This window comes from Podarcis raffonei, chromosome 1 (assembly GCF_027172205.1).
Source record: "Podarcis raffonei isolate rPodRaf1 chromosome 1, rPodRaf1.pri, whole genome shotgun sequence".
NCBI classification, from domain to species: Eukaryota; Metazoa; Chordata; class Lepidosauria; order Squamata; family Lacertidae; genus Podarcis; species Podarcis raffonei.
In genome coordinates, this window is record NC_070602.1 from 49,593,192 (window position 1) to 49,607,421 (window position 14,230).

General features: G+C 46.0%; 1 protein-coding gene across 1 annotated transcript; it reads right to left on the reverse strand.

Annotated features, from left to right (window-relative positions):
• Positions 1-246: 246 nt before the first annotated feature.
• Positions 247-11,992, reverse strand: LOC128412767 (transmembrane protein 178B-like). Its single transcript, XM_053386103.1, has 4 exons — positions 11,521-11,992; positions 5,303-5,416; positions 2,956-3,093; positions 247-2,024 (listed from the first exon to the last, which is right to left on the reverse strand). The coding sequence occupies exons 1-4, from the start codon at positions 11,963-11,965 to the stop codon at positions 1,780-1,782; spliced, it is 942 nt and encodes a 313-aa protein (XP_053242078.1). The 5' UTR covers positions 11,966-11,992; the 3' UTR covers positions 247-1,779.
• Between the last annotated feature and the right edge of the window lie 2,238 nt (positions 11,993-14,230).

Consider the following 14,230-nt stretch of genomic DNA (forward strand, 5'->3'; position numbering starts at 1 on the left):
TCCCCTAGAGGGTGTAAGGTTGCACCAATCAACCTGCTTATTCTCTGGAAGTAATTTTTATTTGAGGCAAAACTTGTCCCATACACACATTAGGCTTTGAGGTCGGGAACAAGATCAACAGCTGGGATTACGAGGCCGGCTGCCAAATAAGTGACATTCCTGTCTCCCTGTATCTTCAGCTGCATGACAGGGTTTCTCCAGCAGCTGTGGTTGTGTAGAAGTGCAGAAAATTAATGTCAGTCTCTCTTAATGAGATCCAAAAGGCTGAGAATCTCCAGCTTCTCACTGGACCCAAGCCTTTTAATTTAATGCCTCTTGAAACTTACAACTTCCATTTAAAAATCACACTTTCCATAAATACATTGACTTTAGCACTGAGTTATTAATTACATGCCACTTAAAAATACAATGTAAACAGCCCTCCAAAAAAGGCTTCTGTGTAGTCTTTTGAGGAGACAGAAAAGGAGTACAATGAGGAAAGACCAGTTCCTCCCCTTCAGCACCATTGTTGATGTTCCTGAGTTAGGCCCAGCTCTCGTTGTTCACGTGCGTACTGAGTCCATTTAATAAAAAGTGCTTCCTTTTCTGTTAGAAGAGGATGCTACCAAGCGGGCTGTCTTTTCAAGTTTCTGTGCTCATTATCCAAAATGGTAAAGTTCTACACTCAGCCTGGAAGGATTTGAAGCAGCTTGCAAATCTCATTTGCTTATTACAGCAGTTGGTATGACAACATCATTTCTAGGATGGGAGCCCTGGTCCACTTTCTTGCCTCAACCAGAAACCTGTTGTTTTGTTCTTTGTGTTACTTCAAGCAGGAATATCACACGTGACTAAATAACTTAATTAGGTTCAGCCACCCCTGCCATCCCCAAAAATGCTTTTCTGTATGCGTGTGAGTTATCTTGACACTAACTCAGGCCTGATGCCTTCGTGGAAGAATTCCTCAAGCACTGAAGTCTCATTTATTCGCTGCTTGCTCTAACTCCCTATGTGTTATCCCAGAAGTAACCTTTCATGAGCTACTGCTATACATATTTGGCTCCCAGAACTGGCATAGGTTAGATACTGTGTGGTCCAGAGGAAGAACTTGCTAATGTTCCTGTCTGAATGTCTATAAAGCCCCCACTTAAGCTGGTGTCAAAGGCTGAAGCAGTAGGCTGTGTTAAGCCTGTAACAGCATCAGGTCCCTGCTGCAGAAGAGAATCAGTAGGATAGCGAAGTTGGTTAGAGCATGGTGCTGGTAACACCAAGGTTACGGGTTCAATCCCTATATGGGACGGCTGCATATTCAGGTTGGACTAGATGATCCTCAGGGTCCCTTCCAACTCTATGATTCTATGAATACTGAGACTGGCTGGATTTCCCTTTGGTCTTTACCTCTGACTGGTCCTCAAAGATTCTTGGAAATGGAGTTCCCTGGAGTCGCAAGGACGCCAAAGGGAATTCACAGTGGCTTCTGCTCCTAGCAGAAATCTGATTCAGCTTAAATGGTACACAGATCCTACAGCAACACACCCTATTTAACAGAAAAGTTCCCTTTAGGCAAGCCAGGAATAAAGAATTAACCTGATTTGGTTGGTTGTATCAGACAGGCAGGCTGAAGAATCGAAGGAAGGGAGGGGTCCCCCCCGAGTCTTTGACATAGCAGCTGAACTCCTTCGTTTGTTTGCAGTGGGAACCTCCCTTCCTCATGAATTTCAGATGCCCCCACTATTGGCAGTAACCCACTGCCGGACCTGGCCTGGCCTGTGCTTGCTAGAGTCCTTTGCTCCCTTCTCATCACACAGTACCATTTTCCTGTCTGGGTTTCTGTACGACAGTCCGGGGGCTATTGAGAGAGGGGGCCAATGTGCATAAGAATCCTGCAAGAAGCGTCAGTCCCAGGCCTCCCCAAGCACAGAACATGGACCAGCCATAGCCATGACTGATGTCCTCGGGTAACCCATAGACATAGCGAGGGTAACGAGACAGCTCAAAGTTTATCCCAGCCACACATGTGCAAAGGGAGATGATGCAGCAGGTACCTGAAAAAGAGAAGAGATAAAGATAAAGCCAGTGTTTTTCAGCTTCCTTGCAAAGGGCTGCCTCAAATCTGTAAAGCTCCCATTTTTTGTGACTTGAGGAATTTTGTTGTAGAAGGAAACAAACTTCCACAGCCTATTATCCACAGCATCTGAATCTCAGATTCATGGGCCTTTTCCCTGCCCCTTCCTTTTCAGGCTACTGTCAGATCTGAACTATGCTTTCACATTTGTTTTGATCTTGCTCTTTGATCGCTACAGGAAAAAAAATCTGTTTTGAATACCTTCTTCCTCATCAGCTGCATTTCTCTCTAAAGGTTATGCTGCTCTTTTCATGTTGTACTGTACAAGGAAACGGAAAACCAGCTCCTTTGGAAGAGCAGGATATAAAGTTATAAAATACATAAAAACCATTAGAGGGTTTCTGGCTTCACCTAAAACCAGTTAAATAAATAAAAATACAGTATTCTACTAGCACACCTATGAAGTAGCCAGTCACATAGCTACAAGCACAGCAGTGGGTATGCAGAAGGGTGAGGAACATTTTTCACTCTGTGTGCCAGACCCTTATCAGTATTTGACAGATGGTCAGTGCCACCCACTGGTCAATCACATGCTACCACATGAATGACAGGTGGGTTGTCCCACCCATCTGTCACAATCCCTCATGGGGGTTTCCCAGGGTAGAACTGGTCCAAGAACTGGGTAAGTACCATTATCTGACTCATGTTTTCATCCCCCTCTTTTTTGAAAGTTTTATCACACGTTTTAAGTTCATTGAGACAGTCCAAACAATTATATCACCTGTTCCCTAGTTCTTGTCCTGTGAGCCCAGTCCCCCCCCCAGGCTTTAATTCATTACATATAGGGCACAATACCAAATGCATTTTTTCAGAAAATGGCTCTCAGCCTACGAAGAAAAAAGAACTCTCACCTCCCATAAGGAAGAGCAGTCCAGCTACATATTGCATGAGCTCATGCTGTTTACAGCAGCCCAGCATACCAATGATCCACCCAAAGAGAATGATGGAAACTGCCATACCAATAAAGCCAGCTGTCATTCTCCGCAGATCTGAGGGGGTGTTGGTGCAAGGAAGAAAGAAGATGGAGAAAGAGGGAGAGAAAAGAGAGTCTGTGAAGAGTAATTTGGAGACCGCAGAGGAAAGCAGAGGTGGAGGCTCACATTTGCACCAGTGATCCATGAATATGAGTGCTTCCATCTTTTGAAATCTTATAAAGCATTTAAGAAGGCAAAGTCTCAGCACTTCCTAAAAATATCACGCCTTTCCGTAAGAAACCCCAAGTCAAGAAAATAATCACTTTGGAATATGAGCCAGATTGTGGAAATTTGCCTTCTATATTTATTACAAGTGGTTTACACTGCGCTTTTATGGCTCTTTACAAGAAAGCACATAAAGAGGCAATCTCTTTGACTATCCATGCCATCAGGCTCCCATTCAGAAGTATGATGTGCTCCTGGGTTACACAGACTGCTGATGTGGTGCTGTTACAGGAGCAAGCTAGGTTGCTATTGACATGTGTCCTCAAAGAAGTCTAGAAAAGTGTCCATGAAATTAGGCAATGAAGAGGAAAGGGTTAGATACGCATTAGCATATGGCTAGTGGGTTGGTGGAGCAGGAATGGCAATGAAGAAAGGAAAGTAGTAATTAAAGTACAAGGTATGATACCACCAGAAAGGAAAGCTATATGGGGAACCAGATGTTGAGTGGCAGTATTTAGCATTGTAAGGGGGTTCCAGTTTGGAGCACAAATGTAGGAAAGCCCTGAACAAAGCTATACAGAACTAAGGTTGTCTCACTGGCCACCATGACTGTGTAGCTCAGAGGTCAGAATAACCTCCGAGCTAAACCACCACGCCAAGAATACCTTAACCGTGTTTTTGGTTGCATAAACTGATGGGAAAGGGACGAGACCTTAATTTGGGGCATAGATGACCTTTTGATCCCTTCTGGCTTTAGAAATATATGAGTAACAATCTCAAAGCAGTCCGTGCGTCCTTCAGCCAGGGGCGGGGCAAGCCACCCAGGGGGGCGGGGCACGCTGCATAGAGTCTCTCCGCTGCCTCCCCCTCAGCTGTAGGGCAGCTGAGGGAGAGGCGGTGGGCAGACACAAGTCCCACACTGCCATTTTAGGCAACGTGGAGCCTGCAGACACCTAAGCCACTATGTCACTCCCACTCCCTGGCTTGGGCACGCTGCAGGCCCCTCAGTAAGTGCCGGCCCCCGCGGTGTGGTGCTCAGTGTCAGCCACGTTTCATTACATTTGTTGACTGAACTAAAAAGTTTCATGAGCCTTTTTTAAAAAAAAACAACAACAAACCTCATATTTTTGTCATTTTGTCACACACACCCACCCAGTGATGATACCCTTCCTCTGCCGTTGCCTACATGACCATTTCAATTTTTTAAAGGATTGGCTGACTCAGATTCCGGCCCCCCCACAAGCTATTTGTGGTAAACTTGCAATCCAATAGTAACATACGCAGCACCTCAGTTACATCAGCACCCAAAACATTGTTCCAGTGCAAAGCTGCTCAGTTCAACTTCCTCTCACTTAGACTGGAATGGAGAACCTTTGCCAGCCTGAGAAAATGCTGGGAGAACTTCACACCAGCATTGGTTGGGTCCAACTGAAAGTAGATGTGGTGCAAGTGAGCAGGGTCAGAGTTGGTAGTGGGTAACACCATTTGTTCTTCCATTCAGCGCTCTCTCTCTCTCTCTCTCTCTCTCTCTCTCTCTCTCTCACACACACACACACACACACACACACATTCTCTCAATGTAACCTTCCTGCCACCAGCTGCAGTTTTGCATGAAAAAAGCATCCTATTTTAGGAGGCTTTTTCCAAGCCTAACTGCAGTGTGGGAAGTGTTTTCAGCAGCTGTGACCCTCTACAAAACACTGCATTTAGGCTTCAAAAAAGCCCTCCTATTGGAGCCAATAGGAGGTAAAATTCAAGGCTAAAATAAATGAATACAAGGCATGGTGGTCTTGGGTGGGCTCAGAAAGTATTTGTTTACTCCTGTGTATCAAAAAGACCATGTACATGGAAAGCTAATGTGTCAAGAAGAAGGCTCCTTGATATGCTAGCTTTCATGTGCATGATGCTTTCAACAGGAATATTCAAACGTGTGATTTACCCCACCTGCATTCTGAAGCAGTACAGTTCCAGGAGGTACATGTGATTCTCCTGAATTTTGATCAATTCTGGTAACAAAGATATAAAAGAACTATGTTCAGCGAGTGTTTCGGATACTCACGGAGGGCATGCCACTCATCCTGGCGGATAGTATTGGTAATATTAACAGGCAAGTTGCGTGGCAGGGAAGATGAAGTGTAGTGATACTTCACAGATGTGCAACGCTGTATGACTCCTGAAAGAGAAAATTTGACAAACAGAAACACTATATATCTGACGTTAGGCTTTATTGACGTTGCTTTCCCTTTACTGCCTCCTAAACTATATTAGGCTTGCTTTAGTTTGTACTCATAATGCTAAGCTGTCATTCAATGCAGGGCCAGATTTAGGTTTGATGAGGCCCTAAGCTACTGAAGGTAATGGGGCCCTTTATATGTGATATTTTAGGGAGCAGGCTAGCAGGCAGGGGCCATTACTTACATCATAGGAGCCTACACATCACAAAACACTGTTGCTGTATGTGTTTTTTTATTGTTTTTTTATCTTATTTTTTGGAAATTTACAACCAGTTGTTTTTTCCTTTAAATTTTCGGGGGGCCCCAAAGAGAGTGGGGCCCTAAACTATAGCTTGTTTAGCTTATACGTAAATCCGGCACTGATTCAATGTGAACCATGTCACTTAATTTCACCTCTGCCACAAATTCAGTACAGAGTATTAGGCAAACCACTGATTCTCAACAAAAGCCCAGCATCTGCAATAAGGGAGCTACAATACAGATCCTATTTATAGTGTTGTAAGGATTGCAAAAAGATAATATACGTAAAGCACTTTTAATATTCAGACTTATAATGTATTGTGTTTACTACTATTATTATTATATATATTATTGTTATGTTTATTACTAATTATCACATTTCATTATTAAAGCACGGCATCAAATAATCAGCAGGACCTACAGTAATATACTCTTTTCTAGGTTGATGTTCTGGTTATAGTGGACAGGACAAGATTATTTCTACTATGGAAGAAATGCGGAGAAGCTTAAATGAGACCTGAAGTTTCTAAAAAAAAAATAACAGGATGAAAACTGTGAAGAAAAAATTAGAATGAATATTGTGACTGTGGCCTTTTGAATCACTGTTCATAACCATTAAATAGAGGCAACCTCTCCACAATGTAATCCTTGAGTCCCTCCTCTTATATCACCCTTAAGTGGCCTTTCGAAATTAGTTTGTGCTATGGAATATTATAGAGCCAAACCAAAGAGTTATCAATTCATGATTTTATCATTATGATAACAGTGAATTACGTCTTTCAGATAGACCCCCAACTCAAGTCAGTTTCTGGTGTCTTCTGTAGGCTCCCAGGGGATTGTGTTATCACTTGCTAGAGCTCTTTGAAGATTTGATTTAAATAACTGAACTTCTCTTTCCTGAATTTTCATTGTATTTATAATTAACTGCTTAGCCATAGGACAAGGCAAATATGTGCTTAAATGTCTTCTACCGATTTTCACCTGCTTTAGGAGATTAGGGAGTATCCGTTTCTTACCCTATCTTTATTGAAACATCAAATCCAAGGTAGTCTCTGCAAACCTACTTTTTATATTGGGGGGGAAATATTGCTTTGTGACAAGCAGTTCTCTCTCTCTCTCTCTCTCTCTCTCTCTATATATATATATACACACATATTTAAAAACTCACTTTTGGGAGCTTGAAGGAAATTGTGAAAAAGAATAAACAGGGTTGCATTCTACCCCCCATAGTGGTTAAAAAGCATATATTTCATAGTTCAAACAGGTAAAAATTAATCCTTGCCAGTTTTTCACAAGTAAGAACTGTCACAGAAAATTGATGCACTGCATTTAAATAGCAGAAGTTTAAAAGATGGTTGCATCCATGCTCACATGAATAAACTAAAGCTTTTAAAGAAAGATACTTCAGTAGTGCACAGAAGAAGAAGAAGAAGAGTTTGGATTTGATATCCCGCCTTTCACTCCCCTTCAGGAGTCTCAAAGCGGCTAACATTCTCCTTTCCCTTCCTCCCCGACAACAAACACTCTGTGAGGTGGGTGGGGCTGAGAGACTTCAGAGAAGTGTGACTGGCCCAAGGTCACCCAGCAGCTGCATGTGGAGGAGCGGAGACATGAACCCGGTTCACCAGATAACGAGACTACCGCTCTTAACCACTACACCACACTGGCTCCTAGGAATAGGAGACGTTTATCTCCAGCCATGTAGGGACGCGGGTGGCGCTGTGGGTAAAAGCCTCAGCGCCTAGGGCTTGCCGATCGAAAGGTCGGCGGTTCGAATCCCCGCGGTGGGGTGCGCTCCTGTTGTTCGGTCCCAGCGCCTGCCAACCTAGCAGTTTGAAAGCACTCCCGGGTGCAAGTAGATAAATAGGGACCGCTTACTAGCAGGAAGGTAAACGGCGTTTCCGTGTGCGGCTCTGGCTCGCCAGATACAGCTTGTCACGCTGGCCACGTGACCCGGAAGTGTCTCCGGACAGCGCTGGCCCCCAGCCTCTTAAGTGAGATGGGCGCACAACCCTAGAGTCTGTCAAGACTGGCCTGTACGGGCAGGGGTACCTTTACTTTTACCTTTATCTCCAGCCATAATGTAGTGGTAGATCACATGCCTTGCATACAGAAAATCCCAGGTTCAGTCTCTGGCATCTCCAGTTAAAAAAAGAGAGCTGGAATCAGGGAGGGAAAGCCTTGTGCCTGTGATCCTGGAGAACCACCACCAGCCAGTGTAGAAAACACCAGCCTAGCTAGACAAATAATATAAACTGGCCTATATGACCTCTTATATCTTCTCCTATAGTAGGGCCTGTTCATTAAGAAGCAAATAAAGATTCTCATGTCAGCTCAAGGGACCCAATCACAGAATACGCTTCCCACTGCATGATCCACCACTCCAGTCTTGTCTCCTTCATCCAAGCAGCCTCCAATGCAGGCAGATCATTCTTCCAGGTCTCTGCACCAAGTGCGAGTGGCTCTTTCATTTACTCCTGATGCAGAGATGCAGCAAATTACCTGCCCTCAGAAGAGGCACATTCAGAAGAGTGACTCACACGCATACCTAGCAGGGCTACTCTGAAGAGAGATCATTCTCATTCTTACATGCCTTGGATGAGATCTAATTTTCCTCTACTTCTCCCTGCAGCCCCACATGTGCTCAAAATCTAGAGGGATCTTCCAGAATAGATGGAGAGCTGGAGGGGGTAAAAAGAGAAATTGGAAGTCCAGTTGTACAAGTGCATTTCTACTGCACAAGTGGTCAGAAATCATTAGATGTTGATGTTTAGAAGTAAGCCTTTTCAAACGTAAGAATGAAGTATGCCTACAAGTTTATTGATTGATTTATTTTTAAGTGTCTGAGCCATCAGAAGTTTGGAGCACACTGCTCTAGTGACTATAAGTACATGATGAGACATACACATGAGCTCATTACTTTGAATAGGTATTGTTGTTTATAGAGGAACTGACATGGAAACGGAAGATAGGGAAAAGTTGAACTAAGAGACCAGAAGAAGTACAGTAATTTGCAGTGCAATACCATACATGCATACTCAGAAGTATAACCCAATGCAGTCAATGGGGCTTGGTTGCAGGTAAGTGAATATAGGATTGCAACCTGAAAAAGGCTGCTTTCTTTTATGTGCAAATATATCCACACACAGAAAAATATTAATTATGGCAAAAGATACAAGACTATGATTATGTATTGGGAAGAGTTATTTTTGAAGGCATACTAGCCAGGAAGGATGCCGGCCCTCCAAGCCATAGGACAAAGGAACCCAGGAAGGCGTTTAGGCCACAACCCAACACAAGGGCATGCATAATCCCACTGAGTTTAATAGGTTTACCCAAATCTAGCTCTGTCTTGGATTGTAGCCCCATTGTCTGACATGAATTAACTTTTCATAAAAGAGAGAACATGCTGAAAACAGTGTTAGAGAACAAGCAACAGAGTTTGTTTTCAATCCTTCTGGAAATAACAGTGGGAGCAGAAGGCCTTTGGCCAAAGTGGAGGAGGGAGAAAGCAGGAAAGCAGCTGGTGATGTTACAATGGGTTCTGTAAAGAGAATCTACATCTATATCTTAGACATGATACAGGATCAGAAACACCAGGTTAGCAAAATAATAATTATTTTATATAGCACCATTCATGGACATCAGGCTTCACAAAGAAGAGTTTTGACAGGTTCTCAACCCAATGACATTCACAACCTAAAAAACATGCTGTGAAGCCTTAACAGAAGGGGCAAAACAGAGGTTAGGATAGGGCATGCTATTATTATTTTTTTATTACATGTTACACAATAGTCTATGAGTTGTTCCAAAGGCTTTCTGGAAATGATGAGTTTTGAGGAGAGACCTGAAGGAAGTAAAGGTGTTTTCAGGGGCAGTTCTAGGTGTAAGGGGCAGCAAGGGAGTAGATAGTTTATTGGTGTATATGTTCAAAGACTTTTAGAGCTAGAACTCTACCTCAAACCATCATCTTGCCATCTCTATATGTATCCTTAAATAATCACTGAGAAAGAGATTTCTCAAAATGCAGGGTATAAAATACATAATTTTAAAACACCCCAGATGTTTCTCCAACAGGCTTTAATTGTATAACACTTAATTTCATTGTTACCAGTTTTAATGCGCAACATCTTTTACCCTTGTTGCTGTTTTTTTTAATTTGTAAGTATTGATTGTAGAATATGTTTTTTGTCATTTGTTTTCTAAATTCATTGCTAATTGAACTTTTTACTGATTATGCTGTATGTCATTCTTTTAGCAGACGACTGAAATATATTTTTATTGAGTGATTTAACTATTTCCTATTGTGAGATGGAAATGCCACAATCTCTGCTATTAGCAATTTCTTCAACTGCCTGGAAGACTATACTTGAAATGTAAGGAAATGGGCTGAAGCCTCTTGTGCTGCCAGCATCGGAATGTTATATAGCTCATGTTTATTGGAAGCATGAGCTTCCATCCTGTTGCAATTTCCACAACTGTTACAGGTAAAGGAAATCCTATGGAAAAGGTGTGAGATTCAACCACTCTATTTCCAATGCAGCACAATGAAGACAACCATTGTCAAATTTTAGAAGGGTAAAGGAAGAGCTGCTTTCTATGTGCAGTTCCTGGGCATATGTCAGGAATGCCAGGTACATTTCTTAGCCTCTCATGGTGGAAAGTGGAACAACACAGAGCAGCCACAAAAAGATTTTGCCTGACAATCAAGAGATATGCCTGACAGTGACCTGCAGCTGGATATGGTGGACCCATGTGGCAGTAATGGCGCCCAGCATTCAGGTTTGTCATTCATATATAGACAATGCCACTTACAAGGCAACTGCCCAGGTTTCTGACACCACACTGCAGGACTCTGGAATTGTGCATAGTGTCCCTGGAAAATGAAGGCATGTTTTCTTTCGGGACAATCCCACGTCCAAAGCAAGATCTTCCTTGTGCATAAAGCACATCCCACCCTGGCCAAACAAATTGCCCCTTTCACCCAGGTGGGTACAGCACCCCCTGCCCATTTATTTTTTTTAACTGTGTGTACTGCATTTTGTTTGGCAGACCTGACCACCTTTGAGCAGGTGGAAGAATGCATTCCCAGGGAGAAATGAATGGTGATGGGCAGCTGATCACAGCTGTGAACAAGCATCACTTCCCCCAATGGCTGCAACCACAGAAACCTTGGCAGGCTGTACCCATGCCCAGCTGGTTCACCTGAGGTCTTCCAGGGGAACATATACAGGAGGTATCTTGCCCGGGTTATTCTCATGCATAAAGAGGGCATTGTGAGTGTTTGGGAAAGGACCCTAAGCCCTAGAGATCTAGGCCGGCAGAGAATCCAGTGGGATACATGGAAATAACCACCATTTTAGGCAGCCTTGACTTGAGAAAATACAATTGCCCCCCCTCCCCCTTCCAGCTCCTGTTGAGCCCTCTTGCCACCATGGAAGGAGGAGGAGAAGAAAACCTGCAAGGCTCTGGGACACCTGGCGCTTGGCTAGAAATCTGTGAGGAGAGCGGCTGAGGAGGCTGCCCTGAGGCGGGGACTCGGCCCCACAGCCCCAAGGAGCTCAGCAGAGGAGAAGCTCCCTGGAGGCGTCTCCCTCCCTGGCCTGGGCGGGGAAGGCAGCTCTGCAGACTCAGCACCCTGGACAGCAGCAGCAGCACCCACCCCACCGACGCCCCTCAAAATGTTCCCTCGACGGGAGCGAGCTCTCTCTCCCCCTCTCGCGTGCGCGCGCCCTCGACCCCCACCAGCGCAGCCCTCCCTCGACCTGTGGGGCGCGGCCGCCCCCGCCCCCTCCCCGCGCACCTTTCTGGATGAGCTCCTCGCTGTCGGGCTCGAAGCCCGCGCGGTGGCAGCGCCGCCAGAGGCCGGAGACTGTGGAGTTGAAGCGGCGGCCGCAGTGCGATTCCAGCGCCAAAGCGGCGGCAACGGCGGCGGCCCCGGGGAGCAGCAGCGGCTGCGCTGCCGAGGGCGGCGGCGGCGGGGTTTGCCCGGGGAGCAGGGCCCTGGGCGGGCGGGCTCGGAGCGGCAGGTGCGGGCTGGGCGCCGACATGGAGCCGGGCGGGTCGCTGTTGTTGTTGCTGTTGCTGTGGGCGTTGCGCTTGTGGCCGTAGCCGCGGCAGCGCTCGCGGTGTCGCCGCGCGTCCGTCTCGTACCAGGAGTCGGTGCCGATGGCCACGGCCAGCAGCGCCAGGGCGGCGGCGGCCAGCAGCAGCCCGGAGCAACTCAGCGCCTGAGCCGCGGCCGCCATCTTCGCCGCCGCCGCCGCCGCCTCCTCGGAGTCGCGCCGCCCGCCACTGCTCCCCCTGCAGCCCGGCCGGGGGGCCGCAGCGCCAGCCAGCCTCGCTCGCTCCTCGCCTCCCGCGCTCTGCAGGAGGCCCTCGTGGCTGGCCAGGCCCGGCCGCCCCTAGAGCAGCGAGCGGGTCCAGCACGGGGAACCCGAGGGGAGGCGGCAGAGGGAAAAGCGTCGGGAGACTGCTGAGGGCAGCGGCAGCGCGTTCCTGGTTTGGGCTCTTCAAGAATTATTTCTGTTTATTTTGTTTGCAGTCTCAGAGCTCGGCTCTCCGGGTTCATTTTTCAAGCCGTCCTAGCCAATGCTTCCGTGCACGTTTATTTCTCGCGGGTCAAGCCCACGTTTTCCTTCAGGGAGGCCTACCTGTTTCCCTCCCTCCTGGCTGAAACACCACAACAACCCTGTCAGGTAGGTTAGGCGGAGAGGCAGTGACTGGCCCAAGGCCACCCAGTGAGATTCCAGGCCCAGCAAGGGCTTGAATCATGGTCCCAATCCAACACTCTGGCCATTACACCACACTGGCACAAAGTGCATCTCTCCACCGCACCACCTGCCTTGGTAAGAGTTTCAAAGCAGTTGCTGAGGAATTAAAACACTTTCTATGCTGGGCATGTTTGCTGCTGTACTCCCCAGAGCAATCATGTGAAAGGAGAAAGATGGGTACACATTCCTAATGGAGACACATGCCAGGAAACTGATGATCTGTGGCTCCTTGGCATTTCTGTTGTTTCAAGAGCAGGGAAAGGAACCTGTGGCCCTCCAGATGTTCCTTGATTACAATATCAATAATCCTTGATGCAAGTTGAAGTTGATGGGAATTGGAGACCTCCAAATCTGGAAGGCTACAGGTTTCCTGGCCCTTGTAGCCTAAGGGCCTACAACTCCCATCATCCCTAGCTAACAGGACCAGTGGTCAGGGATGATGGGAGTTGTAGTCCCAAAACATCTGGAGGGCTAAGTTTGCCTATGCCTGTTCTAGAGCTACTCAGCTTTGGGCAAATTCCCTGACTAGGAAAATGAAAGAAATATGAAATGATCATACTTAGAGTCATGAGGGATTAGACCAGAGGCTGTTTCTTCTTGTTCCTTCCAACCATTGAGTAATGGCAGAGATGGTTCTTTCCATGATTTGTCATTTTTTTCAGTGATACATATTCTGGAGTCCAGTAAAAGGGTGAAAACATCTATGCTGACAAAGAAGAGGCCACACTCAGTTTTCTTTATTTCATCTCTACTGTGTCCATGCCAAGTAGATCAATACAGATGAATGAGAAAATGTACAAAAGCTAGTGCAAAACAAAGCCAGAAAGACAGGATTCTCTCTGCATTTCCTGGTGACAAATAGTGTGGAGAAATTAACTGTACTCCCCCCCCCCCAATCCTGTACGTAACACTGGGGTTGGCCTCTTCCCTTGGACCCTGAATGGCCACTTTAGGCAAAGCTTCCCAAGATCTGCAAACGCAGTCCAGCCCAGGCAGTCTGGGCCGCAAGCCAGAAGCAACAGCTCACAGAGATTAATGAGTCAATGTCACCCACTTTGCATTCCTGAACTGTGATCAGAAAATTCCTGCTGCAGCTTGCAGCCTACGCCAAACCGAACCCTGATGCAAATAGCATACGCTTCTGGGTACTCCCTCTTGGGTATGCACCAAAGCCTCTTACCAATGCCAACTGGATTTTTAAGGACAACAAATATCCTGGAAAAATATATTGGGTACTGTGTCTTCCATGGTAGCTTTCCCTCCTTCAAGCCAGGGCTTTGCTAGTCCGCACAGAAGCATGGCAAATTGGAGTCCTGGAGCAGCACTAACTGCCTAACAGTGAATAATCACACAGGATGCCTGGGAATAGGAAGGGTGTCTGTTTTGGAACAGTGATGTTCTGAAGCTGGATGCCTAACAGCTGACAACAGCTGTTAAAGAAAGGCTACTTTCCAAGGGCAGATCGAGAGAGACAGCCTTTTTCATGATGAGAGTCAATGAGGCAGACCAGATGCATTCATTGCTGCTTTCTGGAAAATATGTGATTGAAACTTTCCTCTACATGGCTACTATAGGCAACCGTCCTTCAGATAAAACCACAAAAATCACAGTGTTCCCATCCCTGTAGATTTAAGGCTGCATAAGCAACAACATATGTTTCCACTACAAAGCAACAGGGAGCAGATGTTTAAATTATTCTCCATGCCCCGCTTAAGCAGAGAGGATGGTGCATGAGGTGAT

Coding starts and splice junctions, on each gene's coding strand:
- LOC128412767 (XM_053386103.1), bottom strand. CDS start 11,965: ATGGCGGCCGCGGCTCAGGCGCTGAGTTGCTCCGGGCTGCTGCTGGCC. Junction 5,417..11,520: donor CGAGGAGCTCATCCAGAAAG/GTGCGCGGGGAG, acceptor TTTCTCTTTCAG/GAGTCATACAGCGTTGCACA. Junction 3,094..5,302: donor GGATGAGTGGCATGCCCTCC/GTGAGTATCCGA, acceptor ACACCCCCTCAG/ATCTGCGGAGAATGACAGCT.